Source organism: Lepidochelys kempii, chromosome 6, assembly GCF_965140265.1.
Source record: "Lepidochelys kempii isolate rLepKem1 chromosome 6, rLepKem1.hap2, whole genome shotgun sequence".
Lineage (NCBI taxonomy): Eukaryota > Metazoa > Chordata > Testudines > Cheloniidae > Lepidochelys > Lepidochelys kempii.
Genome location: NC_133261.1, coordinates 23942179 through 23966679, shown reverse-complemented (window position 1 = coordinate 23966679; position 24501 = coordinate 23942179). Strand labels below are relative to the sequence as shown.

The following is a 24501-nucleotide window of genomic DNA, read 5'->3' as shown; positions in this document are numbered from 1 at the left end:
AGATACAATCAAAGCTTCCCACGCCTGGGCAAATCAGGTCACAACAGGCTGTATTCACCACTGCTCTGCACCCTTTGTGGTCATTTACCCCGAGTTAAATAAATGTAAATTCAGAAATACAACCTCACTGCACAGGTATAAATGTTCACACAACATGCGATGCAGCAGAGAATCAGTTTCTATCTGCAAGAGAGAGCACAATCTCTCTGTCACACACACACCCTCCCTCCCTCCTCAGGGGATTACGAAAAGGAAGCCTCCAGACACACGCCTTCAGTTTCTCAGCTTTACCTGCAGGCGGAGCACACATCTATCAAGCCACCATTCTGCAGTACAAACTACAAAAGGAGAAGGTCACAGGAGACGCAGCCTTTCAACATGGCTAGATGCAGAAAGTCACTTGCCCTCACACATTATAAAAACACTTTGGGGATGGTTCAGCCAGGCAGGTCACTTAATTGGCTGAATATACTTAACCCTCTTACTTGAGAGGCAAAGGTGCCCCAGGGCAACAGAGCGGCTGCTGGAACAACAGACTACAGTATTCCACAGAAAGTACTTTATGCAAAAGAGTAGGAAGGAGCATCTGCCTTTTAAACAAAAATGTACAATATAAATATTCATCGCTATGATTGTTTTATACCCTAAGCCTAGCTGTACTTTGCAGGTCTACATCCATCCCAAGTCCTCAAGATGTGTTCAACCCCTACAGTGTCGGCGCCAAGGTAAGTACAAGTAGCCTTCGAAAGCTACGCCAGCATCAAAGAGAATCTATACGTACCTAATGTCTAGTGCATTAATCGGAGAGTGCGTTATACAGATGGCTGCAATTTCACAACAAAGCAGCACTAATGGCAAAGTTTGCTTTAAGAGATGCCCCTCCAAAAATGTGTTTAGGGGGAGGGTCGTCACACTTTGTTATTCATCATAGTGAAGCAACTTATCGAATCAAACAAAAATAAGAAACTAGTCCACAATCCCCCCACCTGTTCCAATTCCATTAGTTCTAGACCAGGGGCGGGCAAACTTTTTGGCCTGAGGGCCACATCAGGTTTTGGAAATTGTATGGAGGTCCGGTTAGGCCAAACAGCCAGGCGTGGCATGGCCTGGCCCCCGATCCCCCTGACGCCTCCCCCCCCAGGACTCCTGCCCCATCCACCCCCCCCCCCACTCTCTGTCCCCTGACCGCCCCCGGAACCCCCACCCCTGACTGCCCCCCGCCGCCCCATCCAACCCCCTCTCCTTTCTGACTGCCCCCAGGGACCCCTGCCCCATTCAACCCCCCCCCTTCTCCCAGTCCCCTGAATACCCCCCCAGAACCCTCGCCCCTGACTGCCCCCATTCAATCCCCCTGTTCCCCTCCCTCTGACTGCCCCAACCCAACCCAACTGGAGTGAGCCACGCACCGTGCAGCACCGAGCACCGGGTCAGGCCACGGCTCTGCACCTGCGCTGCCCCAGGAGCTCGCAGCCCCACTGCCCAGAGCATTGCGCCGGCGGCGCAGTGAGCTGAGGCTGCGGGGGAGGGGGAAAAGCAGGGGAGGGGCCGGGGCAAGCCTCCCAGGCCAGAAGCTCAGGAGCCGGACAGGAGGGTCCAGTGGGCCGGATGTGGCCCACGGGCCGTAGTTTCCCCACCTCTGTTCTAGACGACCCTCTTATGCTCATTGTTGAGGAGCACTCTGATAGGGTCATTAGCTGTGAGCCATATGAAGCATTCTGCAACCTCTAATAACTGTTCAAAGACACAAAGATCGGGGGCTGCCACTTACTGAAAGTGGTGGAAGGCCTGGGGAATGGTATAGTGTGAAAACTTCTTGGCGTGTGAGATATAACTACACACTTCTAGGGGCATAGAGAACTCCAATACTTGCAAAAGGAGATATTTTACAAGTAGGACCCAATTCAATTTAGTGCCAAAGAGCATGGGTTGGTATTAGAACGTATAAAATATTTAAGTGTAGAGGAGCTGGAAGCTGGAAATCCCATGGGATGCAGCTATCCACCCAATGAAGTAGCAAGGAATCACCCTAATAAGAATGTGCCAAGGTTCATAAATTACTAACTCTGCTTCTTAAAACACACAAATGGTTTAAACTGCCCATTGTGGCTTGGCAGGAAAATACGCTCAGAACAACAGGATACACAACAGGCAGCATAAAATGTTCTCAGATGTAACAATCTCTGCAGTTCCCAGAACATAACAATCCTTAAATTTCACAGGATCAAAAAAGGACATAAAATCTATTAGACCATTAAGCCACTCACCCAGCCAGGGTAGGTTGTGTACACAGGACAGATCAGATGTTAAAATTAATACCATGTCTAAAGCATAGTAATGTATTCTTGATGAAGATACAAATGAAGAAATGTCTGAGAATTTAGGTCTGAAAGTTGCTGTCAGGTTAAAATTCAGTTTTGTCTTCCTTAAAATTAATAAACACATTTCCACAACTTAACAGCAAAGCCCTGATCTACCTGTAGGGTTACCTCTCTGTCACGAACCCCCAGCTACAGCACCTCCCTTTCTCACTCTCACTTCCTACTTTCTGCCTGCAAATACAAACACTTCACTTCGCAGTTCAGGACTGGGGCTCTACAGAAATTCTGTCGCTGAACAGGTATCAAATCACAATCTCGAAGTTCACCAAAAAAAAAAAAAAAATCAAAGGAGAAAAATAAATAATGAACACGCTCACAGTTCTCATTGGCCTCAGAATCTACAACTCACAGCAGTTCATCTGCCATTGATGCCAAGTCAATTCATTCTGTTCACAGCTAAAGATAATTATTGTTCCTGGGACAGCAAAAATCATAGTCGTTTCGTTGGTGCTTAGAATTGTTTATAAGTGGTTTTATAATCCCAAACCTCATTTGTTATAATGGAAGTATTTGCTCTTCTACAGTTCAAACTGGGTCTGGAGTTTCTGCGCATTGGGTCAATAATCTGTGTTTTCAAAATAAGAGTCATGTAAGATGTATTAACATAAGCTGTGCATTAAGACAATTATTTATATGCCGGGCAGTAATGGCTCCACGCTTTCCTTTGTGTAAGGGGACTGTTGCCCCCTTACTAACGTTCAGTGGGAGTGTTTTAGTTGCTAGCTCCCAGTACTCAAAGGGGAAGCGTTGATGGGAAATCAGGACCCTGAGACTGATAGTCCCCAGGAACAATGGGGAGAGGCCAATGCTCCAGGTCAGCCTGAATGACAGGGCGGACAGGCTCATCAGGGAGTTAGGAGGCCAGGGATGTCCTCCGTGTGAGCTGGAATCGCCTGGGTCAGACAAAGTGGGCAGCAGCCTGCAGAGCAGACCTGTCCTGGGAGCAGAGCTGTAGCAACCAGAGGCAGAGGGGCCAAAGAGGCAGCCCAGGGAGCTGGAGGCAAAGCAGCAGCAGCGCTGAGACAAAGTGGTGGAGCTGGGGCTGGAGCAGTCCGGAGCTGGGTGAGGTGAGCTGGGGAGAGCGAGGGGGACCCTGGGCAGCGGGCCCAGTACAGGGAGACACCTCAGCCAAGAGGCTCTGCAGGCCAGACATGGATCGTAACCCGGACAGGGCAGGGGCGACACTGGGAAGAAGGGTCCTACCACTTAGAGTCTGAGAGCGTGTGGCCACTACCAGAGCAAGTGTCCAACCCACAGCATCCCTGAAGCACAGCCAGGGCCGGAGAAGGAGGCCTGGGACTTACAAGGAACAGACTGCCAATGGCCCTGACGTTCCAGAGACACTGTTTGTGGTGGTCCCTGCCACAGAGCGGGTTGATGTGTTTCCTTTAACCTTTCCCATTTTTCCTTATTGTTTTTAAAATTAATTGTTGATTAAATAACTTGCATTTGCTTTAAATTGTATGTAATGGTCAGTGGGTCAGAGAAGTGCCCAGTGCAGAGAGAGTACCCCGGAGTGGGGACACCCTAGCCCCTGTCCTAGGTGACCACAGCAGGGTTGGGGGTCGAGCCCCCCAGGAATCCTGGGCCCAGCCTTGTTGGGGTCACGAGGACTCTGCCAGACAGGAGAGTGGAAGGGGAGTCCTTAAGGGCAGGGAGGCCACTGGGTAAAGGAAGTAGGAGTGAGGACTCAGATCCTTTTGCTAGCCCACTTGGCCCACTTCACCGAGGTAGTGCAGAAGCCAGGAAAGTTCCCCACAATAGCGGGACTATTCCCCTGCTTACAATTGTATCAAATCTCAGATACTTCAGAAAATTACCACTTTAAATAAAGAAAATTAGCATAATGTTAATGTTGTAACAAGTGAACAATAAGAATTGTCCAGAGTCAGACTGATTCTCTATCCTACGATCCTCACCCCCCAAAACAACTAGATGTGCCCCCAAAGCTGGTAGCAGCCACACCTGTTTACATTTTTTAAGCACATACACTTCCTCACATCTTTAACTTAGTCTAATGAAATACCTCTAACAACAACAAAACAATTTAAGATGCATATTTACACATTACCAAAATTCTCTTAGTTTTTGGGGTACGCAATGAGATCATTTGTCACCTTGTTTACAGCAACCCCTCAACTCCTTCTCAGTGGGGCATGACCCTTTCTTTCCCTGCCCTTCTCCCTAGATATTGCAACGCCTTTCTAACAGTGCATGATGGAGCTCTACTGCCTTGGCACAAAGGAAATGAGCCAACACTGGTGAGTAGTGCCAATGTTAAATTGGAACATTCTTGCTTTGGCCACACATTGTCTTTTAAATTTACATTAACAACATGAGTCACATTAACATCTGTCCCTTACAAGGCCATTTTCAAGTTTAATTTGGCTCTAGTTTAGATTATGTAAAAATAAACTCTCTTACCAATCTAAAATAATTAGAACTCCCCCCATTTTGTTTTAATTTCAATGAAATCAGTTGTTTTAAACCAGTGAACATGCCCCTGCTGTATGAGAAATTCACCACTGAGACCAGGGAAGTGAAACTGACAATAAACAAAAGTAAAACAAACCACAGTGATTTTCTTCACACAAGTGGAGAGAAGTGTAAAAACTAAACAAAGAATGACAAGTAACTTGGATTTTTTTAAATGATTTCTCTTTTAAAACTTGTATGTGCTATTAGTCACAGATAAATATATTTGCTTGCAAACAATAATTGATGTCTGTTTTTAAATTGGCAGAGTATGTGACCTTTTTTGTGCAAATACCTCCACAATTGTTTGCAGGCAACCAAATTCAGAAACTTCACATTTAATAGAAAAATTATTAAAATACATAGCAGTACATCCGAATTCCCTTCCTGCAAAGGTATGGTGCCTTGGGGCGCACCTCCATTGACCTTTGAGATGGTTACTTCAGCGTGAGAGATTTGTATTGGTACAGAGTAAGTTTTTTGTACGACATCAAGTATCAGCTCTCTCAAGTCTCACTCACTTGGATAGAGACTCCCTCCCTTTCGAATCAAAAGCACTATATTAATCAAGTATTAGACAGCACCGTGAAATCAGATCGGATTAATTTCCAAGGGCAGTTTTTGTGTGGGTATTTTTTAAGTCTCTCCACGTTCGGATACGGGATTTTGCACTCTGGGGTGTTTGTTTGTTTGTTTGTTTGCTTGCTTGTTTCTAAATCTCAGCTGGCCATTACGGCTTCCAAGCAGCCTTGGGGGCATGTCCTTGCAAACCACTACGGAGATCTAGGGGCATTTCTTGCATTGCAAAAAAGGAATCCACAACTAGCGGTGCCCAGAACAGAAACCACCCGTGCCCTGCCCTACCTCACCCCCCTCCCCGCCAAACAACAGTAGGTGGTGAATGCCCTCAAGCAACCGAGAGAAGCCCCTCTTCAGCTCTGCCTCTCCCCCCTGCTCCCCCCGCAGCAAGCACAACTTGTTGGTGCTGAGCTGCAGCCACCAGTTGCACTTTCCACTCATGCACAAACCCAAGCACTAACTGGCGTGGGAGATGAGGGGGGGGAGGGAGTGAAATCGGACTTCTTTTAAATCCCGTTAGTAAAGCCCAAGCAACAAGTGTCTGCAGAGAGCGCCTGGGAATCATTAGGAGTGAAGAGAGGTACCTGACACTGCACCGCCACTGCAGCTGCCTCCAGCCTCTGAGCTCTGCTGCTCCAGCTGCTGCTGCTGGGCGCTCTACGCTCCCAGAGCACCAGCTGTCACTCAGCGCACGCGAATCGCGAACCCACCCTGAACGAGGCCTTCTTGAGCCAACCGAGACGCCGTCGGTTTGGGATGTACCATCCTGAAGCCGGGGGTGGGGCTGAATTATTTATTTCCCCGCGCGCGCGCGCGCGCGCTAGGCCGTAAATTGCTATTATCACCGGTTGCATTGCGCCTTGTGTCTGCTCCCCTCCCCCCCCGCCAAATCAGGTATAGTGGTATCACCCACGGAGAGGGGCAACTGCCGTTGGAGCAGCGGTAGCGGCGCGTGGGGGGTGAAGCTACCGGGCGCGGTGCAGGCCCTGCTGAGGTAACGGGAACCAGTGACTCGGGCGGCAGGGGGGGCTGTGGGCGAGTGAGAGCCCCAACGGGCCCCTGCCCCGACCCGACCCGGGTCCCTCTTTCAGTCACCGCCGCCTTCCCAGCAGCGGTTCCCCTGCTCGGAGCCCCCGCCTCTTCCTTGGAGACACCCACCGGGGTCTCTCCCCGCCCCGGCGTCGCGCGACCCGTAGCCGCCCCCCCCCCCCCGGCTTCCCGCGCGCAGTTCGCCCAGTGCTTGGCCAGGGAGCCCCGAGTGCCCCCCTCCCCCCCCCCCGCCTGCAGCGAGCGCGCCCGGCGCGCGCCGTCCCAGCAGGCGGGGCGGGGAGCCGGTCCTGGGCCAGCGCATCCGCGTGGTGAGTGTGAGGCGGGGCCCGGCCCCCGTGCGCGGCCGGGGAGGGGGCCCAGGCGCTGTCCCGAAGCGGCGCGGAGCTGAAGGGCCCGGGGGTCCCGCGGAATCCGAGAAGATCGGGGTTGGGAGCGACCCTCCGAGTGCAACCCCTCCGCTCAAAGCGGGAGCAGCCCCACCTAAATCATTCGAGCTAAGCCGGGCCCTAAAAACCTCTCAGGATGGAGATTCCCCCACCTCCCTAGGTAACCCATGCCTGGGCTTCACCCCCCGCCCAGTGAAATAGCGTCTCCCCCCGTCGCTGCAGCCCGGGCCCCCACAGTGAACCACCTTGTCTCTGAACAAACCAGCCCCCCAGCAGCTGCCTCCCGCCCTTGGGTCTAACACGGCTGCAGCGCCGAGCTGCTGTTCGGTGGCACTTGATCCACTCAGCTGCTGCGCCTGCGCCCCCCCCCTTTTTTTTTTTAATTTCTAATCCAAGGTATGTCGAGCAAGGCTCCCTAGCTGCCACTGGTGTAAACTGCTCAAACGAGTACGGCTGTGTCTACAATGCCACTTTCAGCGCTAAAACTTTAGCCGTTCAGGGGTGTGAAAAAACACACCCCTGAGCAACAAAGGTCTTAGTGCTGAAAAGCGGCAGTAAAGACAGCGCTTTATCCTGGCGATAAAACTACCACTGCTCGTTAGGGGTGGGGCGGTTTTATCACCGGGAGAGCTCTCCCGCAGCGATAAAGCACGTCTACACTGCCCACGTCACAGCGCTTCAGTGGCCGCGCTGTAACGTGGGTAGCATAGACATACCCTACGCTGCCCATGTCACAGCATTGCTATGGCCACACTGTAACATGGGCATTGTAGATGTACCCTAAAGGGCCCCACACAGGCTCTTTAGGCGCCCCACAGTGTCTCCTACATGGCTCTTTTTAGCAAGTTTACCATCCCGCTGCCAGAGCCTTTCCTCTCCTGCAATAGGAATATGTTCCAGCAGCAGGGAAGCTGCCAGAGCCTTTCACTGCGCTGTGTACGTACGTACATACATACATAACACAAAAAGAAAGGGAGAACTTGTGGCACCTTAGAGATTAACCAATTTATTTGAGCATAAGCTTTCGTGAGCTACAGCTCACTTCATCGGATCCCTTTTGCCCTATGTGAAGAACTTCCCATTGTGATATTTTATAGATGCATCAAATGCATTCCGACATGTAAACGCAAGCAGCAAGCACGTTATTTGGTTAATGTTTTGACAGTTACTGCAAGAAAATGATTATCCCAGTCAGATGCTTCACCTGCGGCAAAATAGTTGGAAATAAGTGGGAGGCATATCTTGGCCTTCTGCAAGCAGAGTACACAGAAGGGTAAGTATTTCTTTATGCTCCTTGGCCCTGATCTTGCAAAGACTTAGCCAGACCTGGTCTATGCTACAGAGGTAGATTGATGTAAGACATCTTACATTGACCTAACTCTGTCTTTGTCTACACTACAATGGTGCTCCCGCGGATGTAAATTGCCCACTACATCGACTTAATAACGCCACCTTCATGAGAGATGTAGTGCTTAGGTCAATGAAGTTAGGGTAGCCCAGTGTCTATATAGACACTGGAGACCCGGCCCCATCACAGACAGTCGGCCACCAGGTTCACAGCTCTTCCCGTGCCCCCAGCACTGTCAGCAGGGCATTGGACTCAATGGGAGCTGGAGAAGAAATGTGAAATAGCAGCCATGAAACTGATAAAAATGTCAGTTCGCTTCTGGTAAGCTCCCTGCTGTGAAATTGATCCCCACCCTGGGCACACAATGCCCCTTGCTCCAGCTGTCAGTGCCCCACAATGCCCCACTGCAGTCGGAGTAAGCGCTCCCGGTGAGGATGTGCACCACTGGCAGAAGGAGGGTAGCGTGGACACCAAGAGCCGATTTAATTGCTGCGGTGGCTGTAGGTTGTCCTAATTTTGTAGTGTAGACAGGTCCTCTGTGTTCATGCTTTGACTTCGCTGGGGCAGTGCCTTAAGTATGTGCGTAAATATTCACAGGCCCTCGTTTGCCACTTGACTGCTTTCGCTGCCTGTTAAGTTTCCCGCAGGGGTATAGGAGTTTTCACCAGCCCTACCCCCTACGTCTTGTCTGTAAACTGAGCAAGGGCACCCACCACTTGATTTTTCAGGGGTACTGGGCATTCACATCTCTTATTGAAGCCAGTAAGTGTTCAGCAACTTAGAAAAACTACCCTTTCTGTCCAGCGCTTTTTCTAATAGCTGAAGGGGGGAGACTTCACCACAAAGCCTGCACCACTGTTCCTTCAGCTATAGAGGCAGAAAAAAGCCGTTATATCACCTCGCCAAAGGGATGATCGGAGGCTTGAGTAAAGACCCAAACAATCTCAGGCTGTCTGACGTAAGTTATGCCAACATAAGCTGTAGTGTATTCAGGGTGTGAATAAACCAACCCCCGAGCGACATAAATTATACCGACATAAGCATTGGTGTGGACAGCGCTATGTCAGCGGGAGAGCTTCTCCTGCCGACACAGCTACTGCCACTCACTGGGGTAGGAGTAGTTAAGCCACTGGAAGAGCTCTCTCTCATTGGCGTAGAGCGGCTACATTTACAGCCACTAGCGCCCCTGTGTACTTGCTAGTGTAGCCATGCCCTTAGATGAACACTGTAGGGGTGAAAAATAAACTGAATTCAACTTTGCCAGCAGTTTGTTACATCAGGACTGCAACTGGAAAATACATGAAAGAGGAGGGGATTATAAGTGGAGGCCAAGATTGTCAAAAGTAGCTAGTAATTTTGGGTACCTACCCACTTGAGCTGTGTGCCAGAGCACGTAATTTCTGAAAGTCAAGTCCCTTTTAAGGTGTCTCAGGTTGGGCACCCAAATTTGCTAGTCATCTAGGAGAGATGACTGAGGGGTTTTTGGGAGTATGTTCTATCCTTCAGATGAAATGATTAATCACATAATTGTCCCTCAATATTTGGTTGATAACCAAAACACTACTCCACATTTAGCATAGTCTACTTGGAGCTGCCCAAGAACTAGAATTATCCTGTAACTTGGAAATTTCTCTCAAGTCACACTATAAATCTCAGTTATGCACCAGACAGATCCTAAGTGTCTGCTTGAACATTAGGAAGCATAACACTGTGCGTTGAAATAAGCTTTCCTTTCATAAGTCATTTAAAAGTAAATCACAAAATCATTTGTAATTTTTTTACCAACTGTTATGTACAATTGGCAGATCAGAAAAAAATAATGTATTGTGCATTTGACAATTCATTATGTATTGCTACTTCCAGTGTTTATTCTGCAGTCAGTTTCCCTTTAAGGCAATTTATAACAAATCCAGCTTTCTATGAGGTTTGGGGCTTAAGACTCCCAGCTTTACCAGACAGACTATGAAGCCGAGATTAGTTTTAAAAAAAACAAAACTAAAATCTTCCCTTGCCTAGCTTTAAACACACGGGGATTCATAATCCACCCCTTTATTCTCTTCAGAGCTTTTTGCCAAGGTTGTAGAAAAGACTTATCTCACAACTGAGATTTTATTTCTCATTTGTCAGTTGTGTTAGATGAATGTGCAGTGAGACCCAGTCACTACTTTTCCTAAATCCCATTGCTGTCCTGGAGTGCGTACTTGTAAGTGCCCTTCCAGAAAGATCACACCAATGGATGTTGTTGAGCTCAGATACTGCAGGTCCAAGAAGGAAATTATGGCAATTTGTGCTGTAGCTTCATCGTATAGAGTTAATTATAGCTTATAGTAACAATACAGAGCAGGGTTCTAAGAATTTTTTTTGTAATGCTCATTTTAATAGCTATTTATCATGGCTGTTTTCAGTGGCAGCTTGCTAACGACCATTCAGTTCCTAGATAGGGTATTTGTTTTTTCAGTCTTTAGTTTAAGTAACTCTACTTAGAGGAATGCCAAAGCCATGAACTATTTGTGGCAGAAATGTACATTTGAGACTTGATAAGATTGTTTTGACATATTGTGGACCTGGTTCTGAGCTCACTAGTGTAAATCGGGAGCAATTCAACTTTGTGAAGTTACACCATTGTAATATCAGAAGCAAGGCTTCTGGCACTAAAACTTGGGCTACAGCTACACAAGAGAGCTTACAGTGGCACAGCTGCACTGATGCAACTTAACTACTCCAGCCCTCATGAGTGGTGGTAGCAGCTTTCTTGCTGCCATAGTGCTTTCCACACCGGCACTTATGTCACTCAGGGGAGTGGTTTATTCACACCCCTGAGCAACATAAGTTATGCTGACATAAGCTGTAGCATAAACATAGCTTTAGAGTTACAAAGAAGCTCAAATGATAAATGCAGCCTGAAATAGAGCATGCCCTAGGCGCGCACATTGATTTTTTTTTTGTACCATTTCGGTGTATGGATTCCTGTATCCCCTAAGGTGAGGAGAGTTTCTGCAAGCTCTTCTCTACTGTGCCATGAGCAATGAAACTGCATACAATTTTAGGTAATGGTGTGCAGCCTTCTGACAATCGTCTGGGCAGATAAATGTCAGATGCAACGGAAATCACTTATTGTAACTTAAGAAATGAGTGAGGAAAATGGAACAATGTGTAGTGCAGGGGTGGGCAAACTACAGCCCGGGGGCCACATCCAATCCTCCAACTTGTTTAATCTGGTCCTCGAGCTCCCGCTGGGGAGTGGGGTCTGGGGCTTGCCCTACTCCTACGCTCCAGCTGGGGCAGCGGGGTTGGAGGCCGCTCTGAGCGCATGTGCCGAGGCTCCCGGAAGCAGCAGCATGTCCTCCCTCCAGCTCCTATGTTTAGGGGTAGCCAGGGGGCTCCGCGTGCTGCCTCGCCCCAAGTGCCACCCCCACGGCTCCCATTGGCCAGGAACTTCAGCTAATGGGAGCTGCAGGGGCGACGCCTGCAGATGGGGCAGCGTGCAGAACCACCTGGCCACACCTCTGCATAGGAGCCGGAGAGTGGACATGCTGCTGCTTCCAAGAGCTGCTTGAGGTAAGTGCCACCCGGAGCCTGTACCCCTGACCCCCTCCCATGCCCCAACTCCCTGCCCCAGTCCTGATCCCTCTTCTGCACTCCAACCCCCTGCCCCAGCCTGGAGCCCCCTCCCACATCCTGAACTCCTCATTTCTGGCCCAACCCCAGAGCCCACACCCCCAGCCAGAGGCCTCACCCCCTCCTGCACCCCAACCCCAATTTCGTGAGCATTCATGGCCCACCATACAATTTCCATACCCTTTGGCCAAAAAGTTTGCCCACCCCTGGTGTAGTGGCAGAAACTGCGGTGTCTCACTAAAAAAATGTTTTCCTTCCTTGTAAGCACAGGTTTGTGGAAGGTTGAAGAAGAGAGGGAAACATCTAAGGAACTGGTGCTTCTGAGTACTGATTTAGCTGAAACTATACAGTGTATACTATTTCTAAACTTGTAGCTCATTCTTGTATTCTGCAGCTCTGACTGTCAGAACAGTATGACTTGAGAGGTCAGAATTTTCCAAAGTAACTGTTACTTGTCAGACTTAAACTCTTCCCATTTGAAAAGTGTTCTGCTTTGTAAAAGTATGAAGATGCAGTGTGATGCGTTAGTCATAAAAACCACACTTCCTGTGCCCTTATCACAAAAATATGCATTTACTATAACAACTGTCTCATGTACTACTTGAAGAGTAACTTCTGCACATACTTGTTTTGCACTGGAAAACATACTTGCTGTTGAAGCCCCCCTCTTTAAAACCTTAAAATAAATTGAATAAAGTACTAGCAAAAACTGTAGGAGCAATCCTAAGCCAACAGGTGGAAGGACTAGCTGACTTAATTTCTGGAACTTATTATTCTGAGAACATTGTTTAGTCCTTATCACATCCACCCAAACAGTTGACCAAGATCCAGTTAATGTAAAAGCTTCCTGGACTTTGTTCAGTGATTACAAAGAGTTCATGAACAGCAGCTCTTCCCATTCAATCCCATATACAGTGTCACAGTTTTGTTTTAAGTTCATTTTGGGAATCAAATACTGGATTATTACAGCACTGAATAATGCAAGTCTAAAGATTACTAGGATTCAGTCCATATATTTTGAGGATAAACCAGTTTTGAAGAAAACTGAACTACATTTATTTATAATCCATGGGTTGGGGCTACAATGTTCAGATGCTACTCTACATCCACTGGGAGATGTGTACAGTGAGTGAGGGTAGAATATGGTTCAGGTAGTGACCAAACTTGTAATTACATTTAGCATCACTTAAGAGTAGGTAAAAGGTGGAAAATAATACAGGGCACTTTTAAGTGTGTGTATTGTTTGAGCCATTTGCCTTATTACCCAATTCACACATGCAATTGCATATGCTTAAATTATTAGAAAATCTGGTTCAACTAAAGCATCCCATTTATGAACAGAGGTAGTTCACATTTGTGACCCATTAAAAGATAGCTTCAGACTTGTCTATGCTTCTTTTCAGGTAACTTTTGGCCTTCATCTTTGCAATAGGAGTGCCTCATATTTTAATGTATTGACCCTTAAACATCTCAGAGGTGGGCAAGCATTATTCCCAGTTTTACAGATAGGAAACTGGCAGATTCTTTGAGCTGGAAAACTAATCTACATCTTTCAAGTGCCTTAACCACACACTTGTCCTTTCTTCCACTGTAACAGTAGCAGGGTTCCTAGTTAGTATAGATGTGACCAGACTATATCCAAGTAACTGGCTTAAAATCCTGGACAGTTTGACTTATCACAGTAGTGGGGATGCTGTTACAGTACAAGGTTCAAAACAGCATCCTGTTACCAGGCTGTCATCTCTGGTCATCCGGATTTTTAAACCGGAGTAGGTCCCCCTCTATGGTACCAGTTGCAACAATGGTGAAACCAAGTCCCCTTTCTCAGTTATAATAATGTAAATGGGGCCTAAACAGGCTGCATGGGCTTAGTTAAAAGTCATGTTCACAACCATGAAGTCTAAAAACAGGTTTCCTAGCTGGATAAACTTGCATTCAGCTTACTTGTCATGGGTTGAGTTTGACATTGTCTTTCATAGTGGAGAGAATCCTTCGGAACTATACATAGAGCTTTTGGATTTCCAAAAGCAGTTAATTGTGTCCTATGGGAATTAGGCAGAGTCAGATTTACCACCTGTAAGAACAAGGTGGAAATATCAATGTCAGTTTGATTCTGTATTTAACTTTAGTTCCACAGAAAGAGTGGGACCCCCTTGTTGATTTAATCTGACAGGAAGAGCAGGCTTCAGCTACATATCCTGCTCAGCAACAACACTGGAAAAGAACATTAACAGAAATAAAGATACCCATCCAGGACCGAGCAGGGGTTCTTAAAAGCTGCCGACTACCCCTATATTTCTCTTGTCACTCTAGTTTAAAGTCTCAAGTATGTTGCTTACGACCATTTTCAATGCTACTGTTCTAAGGAATGCTTTTTCACTGTGTCATTTGTTCATTGTCAGGGATGCCCTGGACGCCCTAGGATTGAAGAGATACTGTTGCCGTCGCATGCTGCTAGCCCATGTGGATCTGATTGAGAAGCTCTTGAATTATGCCCCTCTGGAGAAATAAGCAGTGGGTGGAAGGTTTCATACTGCAGCCATATGGGCCAAAAAGGCACCACTAGCAAGCCTCCAACTGTACTGTTCAGGAGTTAGACAGATGCAAGCCATTCATACACCAGCCAATGAAGGATTTCACTTTCCAGCCACAGTACTGCCCCAGCCACTGATCTCTTCCAAGGAAGCATTTGAAAGATGAAATCCACTTACAGTCCAGTATTGGAATTTAATTAAAATGCGGACGGAAGATTTTTTTGCAGCAGCCTGACAGTCAAGTAGGCAGTTTTCCTTCCCTCTTTTCTTTCCTTCAGTACTTTTAAGAAATTTTCACCCAGTAACAGTATTTAATAAAGTTTTTTTTTATGAAATGTAGCCAAGTTGTTTCATGATTATTACAGATTTGTATTGTCCCCTTTCTCTCCCCAGTCCAATTTCAGTTGCTGGATAGGGTTTTAGTGTCCACTAAACTTGAAATTCCTTATTCCTGGTGTTAAAGTTAAAAGACCAGTCAATACTGAAAAGAAATTGTTCCTTCTCTTGAACAGTTGTCTACACTAGTGTACAGGGAAGAGGCTGGGTCTGAAGTTCTGAGTTCCAACATAGTATCTACTTTCCTTACTATGTAAGAAGAGAGGTCATTTTGTAAGAGCAGATATTCCTCTTCATGGTCAGTGATAGTAGGGGGTATTTCCTACCTCAGGGAATGAAGCAGATGACTTTTGCTAGAACTTAGTTTAGAACATTGACTGTGGAAAAAGCAAAGGGAGCAGCGATTATAGCCCTGGTCCTGTACACACTTACATGCTTAACTTGTGAGCTGTCCCTCTAAAGCCAATTAACAATTTAAGTGAAGTTGAGCATGCATGTTAGTATTGGCAGGACAGAGGTCTATAGCCTTGATCCTGCAAGATGCTGAGCACCCTCCACCTGATTCAGCAAAGCACATAGTCAGGCGCTCAACTTAAGAGTACGTGAGCAGTTCTATTGAAGTCAATGGGACTATTCACATCTTAATGTAACATATGTACTTAACTGCTTTCCTGGCTCAGAGCCAGAATATTCAACAGCTTGCAGGACTGAACACTAGGTCCTCAGCAGTTACTCTCACATAAATCTTGGCTATTAGAGTGTGTGTTAGGTAAGACTCTTTCCACCACAAGTCTGGAGGATAGTCACCCCTTAACTTCTGGGTGCTGTTAGAAGAGACATCAATTTAGTCTTATAGCTAAAGGAAGGACTATACTTCTCTCACTGCACCTTTCCCAACATGTGGTACCTGTATCTCTACTGGCTGAAAGAGTTAGTTTCCACATGCAATTCCCCTCCTCACCACCCACAAAGAGTAAGAGGCACAGGTCCTGCACTGTGTACATGCCCAGAACTCTCCCCTTGAGAATGCAGCTTCAGCCTACATGCAAATTTTAGACATAATTCGTAGCCACAGTGTTGCTAGAAGATAAACTGGAGCAGATTATACAATAATTCTCTAATTTGGAGACCATATTCCTTGGCAACATTCACTTTCTTGGCACATAGAGCTCAGCTGCTGAGCAAGTAGTAACTGGATTTTTTTCCCCATAAAGAAAACTGCAAAGTTGGGTTAAACAAAATCTGGTTTCTAGATGAGTGCTGTTTAATAACTAGGACTATTACTGGGCACAACTGCTTCTCTATACAGTGGTCCAGTTTTGCCACAGTACCTTTCATTGGGCTTTAACAATTTTCTATAAAAAAGTTATCAAGTTTCTAGCTATATTGATCAGTCCCAGGAATCTTTATAGTTTAAACTTCCTTTAAGTTTATTACTGACAGTTTTCCAAATGAACTGCGGAATGTTGTATTTTAAAACACATGCTTTATCCTAATGGAAAGGGCATTAAGTGATTAGTTTGGCATTTGTGTGTCACAGTTGGATAGCTTATGTTCTGCACATCTGCCACATTATCTAGGAAAATGCATTAAAAACATTGTTTAAGGCTTCATGGTTAAAGGGACACTCACATACATTAGATACTTTTTCAAAAGTACTCTTCCCTTAGAGAGCAATCCTGCACACTTGTGTTGGGGGTGGCCAGATTAGATGAGCTAAAGGCTTTTTCAGGTCGTAATTTCCATGATATTAAGCAAGTGCCCTGTTTTACACACACTTTAAAAAAAAGTAATCTTGGGGACACAAGTGTATTCTCTTTCAGAACAGATGCAACACAGGGTAGTGTGACAATAGCAGCAGTAGCTCTAGAGCTCTGTGTAGGTCCTACAATGGAAGTAGTAATTTATTTCTTAAAACCACAGATCTAGTTCAAAAGACATGCTTCTCTCGGGCTCCCATTGTGTTTGTGCTTAGATCTTGGACTTTCCTACCTTATGACTCCAAATTGAGTCTTCCAGTCAGAGACTGGACCTTATGCTAAACAAAAAAAAAGTGGGGGAATGGTAAGTCACAGTAAACAAGCACTGGGGGAAAAAAAAAAAAAAAATACAGCACATCAGACAACCTATCCGCACTAGAGTCCTAGCTAAGGTCCTGGATATGTCAACCATCCTGAGAGTTGATATCAGCACAGAAAATGACCCGTCAGGAGATCACACAAATGGACAATGTACTGGAACAGGCTAATGCTCGCCTCAACACCACAAACCCAAGAGCTTTAGGAATAAAAGAAAGTGGAAGGTGCTGAGCAGGAATGAGCACAAAACACTAGAAGATGCAACAGGCACATGAAGTACTTAGCTACAAAATTGAAGTCTTAGCTCAATCTCTCAACCTATACATGGCTAATTTGGGGACTACAGGTAAGGAAGAATCTGTATCTACAAAAAGAAAAGGAGTACTTGTGGCACCTTAGAGACTAACAAATTTATTTGAGCATGAGCTTTCGTGAGCTACAGCTCACTTCATTGAATGAAAGCTTATGCTCAAATAAATTTGTTAGTCTCTAAGGTGCCACAAGTACTCCTTTTCTTTTTGTAAATACAGACTAACATGGCTTCTACTCTGAAATCTGTATTTAGTTAGCTAGTTGGAAAACCTAGAGGCTGATCTCATCGGTATCAAGAAACTAGTATACAGAGTCCTTATGAAATACAACCAAAGCCATAACATAAGGAAACAGAGTTCTCCAACTTTCTTTTGATATTGCTCTTAATACAGTCTGTGGCCTGAGAGCCGTCTGTAGTGTTTTCCTAGCTACTCAGACAAAGACATGTTTTTATCCCTCTGAAGCAAAGCTTTTTAGGAAGGAAAGCTAAGGTTGTATTGGACCTAGCCAAATGAAAAAAAAAAAAATGTAAGAGACAAGACAATAAGAGGACTGTGAGGCAGCAAAAAGACTGAGAATATAATGCAGCAGCAGCTTGTGAAGTTGTGCCATAGACACTAAGGCCCAGAACCACAAAGGAACTTAGGTGGTGCAACATTGAGCATCCCCATGCCTAACTTTTAGGGACAGCGGGAGGGAATCACAGGAACAACGCTGTGATCCAGAAAGCTTCAGTTAGACACCTAGGCTCCCTATACAGTGAATGGGGAGAGAAGAGGTGACTTAGAATGTGATCCACAAAGGCTAGCATGCTAGGTGGGGAGCTGCCTAAATTAGGCAATGGGAGATGCTGACAACAGGGGTGTGCGCTAGGCCCTGCCCCTTTCTGAGATAAGCAGCAGGTATCGAAGTCTGGGGTGCAGGGAGGCCCCAATCTATTTAATAATCCACAGAGAGGAATCCGGTGCCTAAAGAGTTTCTTGCAGGAATGAGTTAGGCACCTCCCTTGCTCCACAGAAAACAGCCAGAGGAGGTTGTTTGAGCACAGCTGTTCAAGTCCCTCCTCTGCCTGAGTGGGAGAAAGGGAGACCCCTGTTCAGATCCTACCTCTTTAATGCTTTAACAACTGACCTCTGGGATTTCTGATGTGGGGCTCCCTCAGTCTCTTCTGTTGAAGTTGTTCCACTGGGGATAAACAATTGGAAAGTGACTGAACCACCTACCAAGTGGATGCCCTAACCACTAGGCTACTCATACACTCACTCTCCCCCCAAATCCTACATTTTGGATAATGTGGATTGAGTCCAAAGGCTGGCTGTTCATTTGGTATAAACTGGAATGACAGGTTATGGAGCTATGCCAATTTACGTCAGCTGAGCTGGACCAAGACTGTATGATGAACACTTGTGTACCCACATAGGGACAGACATGTTCTGAAATGTCAGGTAATGTGTGTTTGGAGTTCAGAAACAGAATGTCAAACCTTCCATGGCACTGGTGAGATGAAAAACCAACACAGTCTGTATCTTTTGAGTGTGGAATAGGTGTATAGCATGCTTTCAGTTCATTCCAGTAATCAAAACAACACAGTAATTCGAGTTCTAAGCATCTGAGGGCATGTTTCTATTTCTAAAATACAACATGCAGGTTTTTCAAGAACACCCTCCTCCCCCCATTCTTATCTCTTTAAGCTGTGTGGAAAGAGTGATGTTTACACTGGGAAAGCACAGATTTAATTAATCCAGTGGTCTCTCTTATTTTAGGGGTGGGTTTTAGAAAAAAAACCCTCTAAGTGTTCAGTGCACAACCCATTACAGGCTATGGAAGTAATTATCATTCTGGGATAATGGGTGCATTGCCACTGATTTCATTGGGGTTGCTCCCACGTAGTAGAGAAGAATTTGGCGCTGGCTCTGTGTGCTACTGAGTAGATATTAAATTATCTGCACTAAAGAATAAATATCCCAAACCTGTAAGAAACTCCCCTGCCTGTGTCCACATAGTGCTCCTTGCAGAATCAGGGCCTTAGCAGGCAGTCATGTGTTTACAAGAACTTGAATCTCCCGCACATCTTGTATTATTGTTGCACGTAGTCAGCATTTGTGTTAGGCTGTTGTCATTACACAGAAGTGAATTTAAATGTAAACAGGACACCTGAGTTCTTGAATACAGTTCTGAATCCCCAAAAAATTTAAAAGGGAAAAAGGCTAGAGGCTAACATGAGCACATCAGGTTGTCTTTCTAGGACACCAAGTCTATTTGAAAAGAGTCATCAAACTGATGCACAGGACAGCAGAAATCATCAATATTTACCCTTGAAAGCTAAGATGGTGGGTTCGGGGTTTTTTTTAGGCAAACCTCATCCGCCCAGAATCTTCACAAAAGGAGAACTTTTCACTTCAGCTTAGCTTACTCAGAAACACACTACAGGAAGAGATCATGCTATTGGAGCAACACTAAACTAAATGCAGAAATCTTATTGGATACGGGGACCTGTAGATATCGCAGAGATTTCGCTACAGCATAGCCGCTTACCTGCTTCATAATCATTCTTATTTTTCAAGTGGAGTTTGGAATTCTATGGTGGAAGGATGTGGTTGAGATGATACTAACCTGAAACTAGAACAGACACAAAATCAAAAAAAAAAAACTTTAATAGAAAGAATTAAACAACTAGAAGCAACCTGAATTATAGGCGGCTGCTCAGTGCCTACCACAACGGGGCCTGATCTTTGACTGGGTTTTTAGGACTAACAAAAATGGTGAGTGAGCAATATGTGACAGATATTTAAGTTCTTTGGAGTAGAGATTGTGTCTAATGCTTTTGTAGAGGATCTAGCACAATGGGGCATCAATATTATTGCAACATTTTTTTATAGTTCTTTGAAACAGCAATTTTTACAAAGATAATGTTGATCATGCTTTTGCGGCACATGAACTGAAACACGTTTAGTGCAGATGCTCACAAAATCTTGGGCCTCAGACCTTCAAGGGCAGTTCTCTGAAAAGTGAGCCTGTAAAGATCCCATTGGAGGGTTCCATGTTTACTGTCTCGTCAGTGACTCCAGATCCTGAGTTTACCGGATTTTCCAGCTACCAGTCCTGCAAATTCAACCTGGACTTTGATACTCAAATACTGTTGATGAATGAAGATACAACATGGCCCTTTATGCTAGAGATCTGCGCTTCCGCTGGCTCAGAGATTAACACGGGAGCATTCCTAGGATGATCTCTACATACCAGCACTTTGTAGAGGAGTTTGCACCTGCTATGGATCTGGCACCCTATTTACAGAGTGATACACACTGTCAAAGCCTCAGTGAGCCAGTCAGACGCCTCCTTTCATAATGCCCTTCTCTATAACTATAGCTAAGATGCAGCACCCCAGAGCAGTGCACAGGATTTCCATAGCCTGACCCACTTTTTTTGTGGTACCTACTCTACATGTGCTGTGCTGAATGTAATCGTAATGCCTTGTAAGAGCTGAATCAGAAATAGATGCAGGAAAATCCTTCCCAAATGTAAGAGTAAGCGCTTTAATAAAACCGGTTGGTTATTTTCTGCTTTTGGGGGCAGACCTAATGGTGATCAAAGGAAGCATTTCATCAGCTGTTGGGCGTGTAAGGAATAAAGATAGTTAACACTCCTAAAAATATATGTAAGTATGTATGTTATGGGCTATGGCCTAAGTTTTCCAGAAGTGACTTTGCATGCCCAACGTGAGGCAACTTGAAGGGGTCTGGGTTTCAGAGGGCAGACGCTCAGGACTTTCTGAATTTCAGACCCTTCTACAAAGCGTCTTAAGTTTGGCACCCCAAAAGTCACCAGTTGCTTCTGAAAAATATAGGCCTGTGGTTTTAAACAAGAAGGACCTGAGCGAAAAAGTTAGGATCCACACTTTGCTCTGTATCAGCACCCTGACTACTTTAAACTAACAACTAGACAAGGGCCTGCACTAGACCCCTGGATTTGAATGTCTTCTACCTCAGTATTATGCTCTTCTTAATACCATGCTATCTCAATGCTTTAAATATGCCATGTGTATTAAACAAAAATCACCATCTATACCTCTCTTTAGGGACCTGATCTGGGATACTGAACTCAATGAGCTTCCAATCTGGCCCAACAGCCCCATCTGATCCTCCCTTGACAGGCAGGACTCCCATTGCTTTACCTGGGATGTTTCCCATATCTCTGCCCCAATGAAGGCCACGTTAACTACTTGCCCAGAAGCAGAAAGACCCCACCTAATTAGCACACTCATTTGCACAGCTGAAAAACAAGCAGTAAATATGCACAGCTATAGAGAAGGACGGACAGGCTTGTAGGTAAGGTACTGGGCTGGGTCTCAGAAGATCTGAGTGCAGTAGCAGAGCCAAGGACAGATTTCCCAAGTGGGCTTAGGCGAATCACCTAATTTCTCTGTGCCTCAATTTCTCCCACTTGTGAGACAGCTAGCTAGCTAATGAGGCTTTCAGACTCCATTGTGACAAGCACCATAGAAAAGTCTTCAGATGATGTAATAGTCCCTAACATTTGCTTCTACTTCTATCTTTCTAGACTGATAAATAGAAGTGGCTTTTTGGAGACCGCAGTTCACTTGCAGTAAATTGATCAGCTTCATACTCATTCTGCAGTTACATGGACAGCACAGCCAGGAACTAGGTTCTATTATTCCTCTATGGGTTGCGTTTAGCCCTCGGGCACCGTACTGTGCACTCCTGCAATATTGGATGGAGCTTTTACTGGGAATTTAATTGTGTACAGAAACCCTACCCTGGACTGACAGACAGTCACACAGAGCAGAACACAACAGGTAGGTTAACCACTTTAACCATCACTTTCTAGCTATATTTCCTGCTTTCCCTTATTAAATAACTTGTTCAAGAACTGCTAGTGGGAAGGGAGAAAAATCTCATAAGTTCACCAACAGGTGGAGTCTTTAAATCAAGATGGGATCTCTTTCTAGAAGAGATACTCAAGTTCAATGAGTAGTTGTTGTGCTTGAAAGTCTATGCAAGATTTCAGATTATATTATCACCACAGTAGTCCTTGCTAGTCTAAAATCTATCAAGTTATAGTCTAGTGATCTCAACTTGTTTATTCACAGACTGCTGTGACTACTACAAGCTATGGGGGTTTTCCACTAAAGCCTGTCTATATTACTAGTGTTAGCCTTGTTCAGATAGAAATGAGACAAGATGAGTGGTGCTAAATGTAACTGACTAGTCATCACAGAACAGGGCAAACTATGTTCAGCATTGTGTCAGCTACTCACGATTACATTTTGGGTTGCTGAAACAGAACTTGTCTTTGTCTACACTGACCAGTCAGTACCATGCCAGCTAACACGACTCTTACCAATTGTCTTTAAATGAAGTAGGATTTTCCTAATATACAGAAGTCCTAAAGCTAGCTGTGCCCTGAAAAGTTGGAAGTTCAGTACTTTTATAATTAAGCTTACAAACGAATTCACAATAATGAAATACTTAACACCTGGGCTGAAGTGTAGAACAAGAGGCTTTGCTTAAGTTCATGCTAGAAATTTAACAAAATGAAACTGAATTCACTTTGTCTTGAGCTGTAGGCCTTTCCCAGTGCAGCTCAAGCTATTAACTGTACTTTTTTCTAACTAGCAATAGCAGTTAGACCAGGAGGGCTTCCTCCAGGAATTATCTAGTAAATGAAAGCATTAAGTTAATAATGGCTTGAGCAAGTCAGATCATTATGGAGAAAGCCTACAGCACCAAGCACTGCTAACTTGATTTTTTTATTGTCAGCGTGGCTTTAAGAAAACCCCCTTTGGTTCCAGTCAGTGTTAAGCGTGGCCTTGACAAATGGCTGTTCTTCTCCATTAGGCATAACTTCAAGAGGCAAAAAAAAATTAAAATCCACAGTTGAATAATTGTTTGTTTGCCAGACAAACAAAGCCACCCCTATCATCCTCTGGGGATTATTGAGTTACCCCAACCAAGTTACTGCTGAAGGAGATTCACATCAACATCAGACACTGTGATGGGCACAAGAAATGTGAGGAGGGAGGGGGAAATCACCAGGTCAGTAGCAAAAGGGAATGTCTCAAGATGCACAAGAGCAGGGCTTGATGGTTACAGAGAAGCTCTGGAAGGCAGGTCGCTGGGGGAGGCCAGAGTTCCAATCCTATTTATGGGATAGACTCACTGTTGATTTCCTTGGAAAGAATTCTGCCCATCATTTAGTCACGTTAATAATAGTTTAGAATGCCCTTGCCCCACCCCCACAAACACCTTCCCAGTAGACAGAAAGCCCACCCTGTACCACCTCAGCCCTCCATCAATGCCGACTCAACTAGATAGGCTATGCAGCATGCCCAGAAGGACAGCTAATTCAGATCTTGATCCAGGGCAGATCATTCCAAAGGAAAGTGACCCTCCAGAGAATTTGCTGTCAGCAGTGCCCTCCTTTCTGCTTAAAATGTTTTATAACTTCCTTTCTTCCCTCCCTTCAAAATCCTCTCCTAGGCTGAAGTTTCTAATGCTTGTTCTGTACTTTTTATTACTTAGGAAAACGTGCATGAGCCAAGCATGAAAAGATGGAGCATTGGGGCCCAAAGCACCAATGATCTCTCTCTGGAAGGACCCCCATGCAGCTCACTTGAAATCAATGTGGGGTCTACATGCATCCTTGCTTGATCAGGAAGTTACATTGGATACATCTTTCTTCTATGCTTTAAAAATATAGTGTTCAGATCTCTCTCAAAAAAAACAGCTATTGGATCATGTCCAAATATAAACCCATCACAACAACTAGGGAAAACACAACAGGTAATATATTGGAAGGGGAGCACACTGAGGCCAAGAGAATATCGTCTCCATTTCTAGCTGCACTATTCATAACTGAAGCCAGGTATCCTGTTGCTATATTAGTCCGTGGTATTGATTTGTTCTTAATACAGTGAAATGCCCCTGTAATGAACTCTGCTGTGCCCTTAATAATTTCATATCAAAAGATGTTATGTGCCTTGCTCATAACAGGGTAACTGCAGCTCCCAAAATAGCAAACCTCATAATAAAGTGTTATGGAGGAGCCTGGATTTCAATATAAAAAGGACTTGGCAGTACTCAAGGGCTTTCTGGAAACAAATGCATACTTAAGAGTTGTATTAAAGTCATGTCAGTGACCAAATTACACCAGCACCAGGAGACGCTACTTCAGGCAGTGACTGAGCCCTGGGTCCCTGAGACACTTGTAGACAGATGCTGTACAGATTGGATTTAGTCCCATGGCACGGCCAGGACCAGCTGACAAGAAAGCAGCTGAGTTGCCCAGCTTCTGACAGCTGCTGACTCGGGAAGGGTGGCGTGCAGAAGGGGGCTGTAGTAACTGGAAAGAAATCATAAAAAGAGACCCAGAATTTAAGGTGCAGCA

At 45.4% G+C, this 24501-nt stretch overlaps 1 protein-coding gene across 2 annotated transcripts; it reads left to right on the top strand.

Annotated features, from left to right (window-relative positions):
- The first annotated feature begins 6312 nt into the window (after nt 1-6312).
- On the top strand, nt 6313-14707 carry POLR2L (RNA polymerase II, I and III subunit L). Of its 2 annotated transcripts, none has more exons than XM_073347169.1 (3): nt 6313-6426; nt 8034-8141; nt 14237-14707. In XM_073347169.1, exons 2-3 carry the CDS (start codon nt 8047-8049, stop codon nt 14343-14345), a joined length of 204 nt encoding a protein of 67 aa, XP_073203270.1. In that variant the 5' UTR covers nt 6313-6426; nt 8034-8046; the 3' UTR covers nt 14346-14707. The 2 variants fall into 2 exon arrangements, with proteins under 2 accessions (XP_073203270.1, XP_073203269.1); XM_073347168.1 differs by lacking the exon at nt 6313-6426 and adding an exon at nt 6706-6790.
- Nucleotides 14708-24501: the final 9794 nt, after the last annotated feature.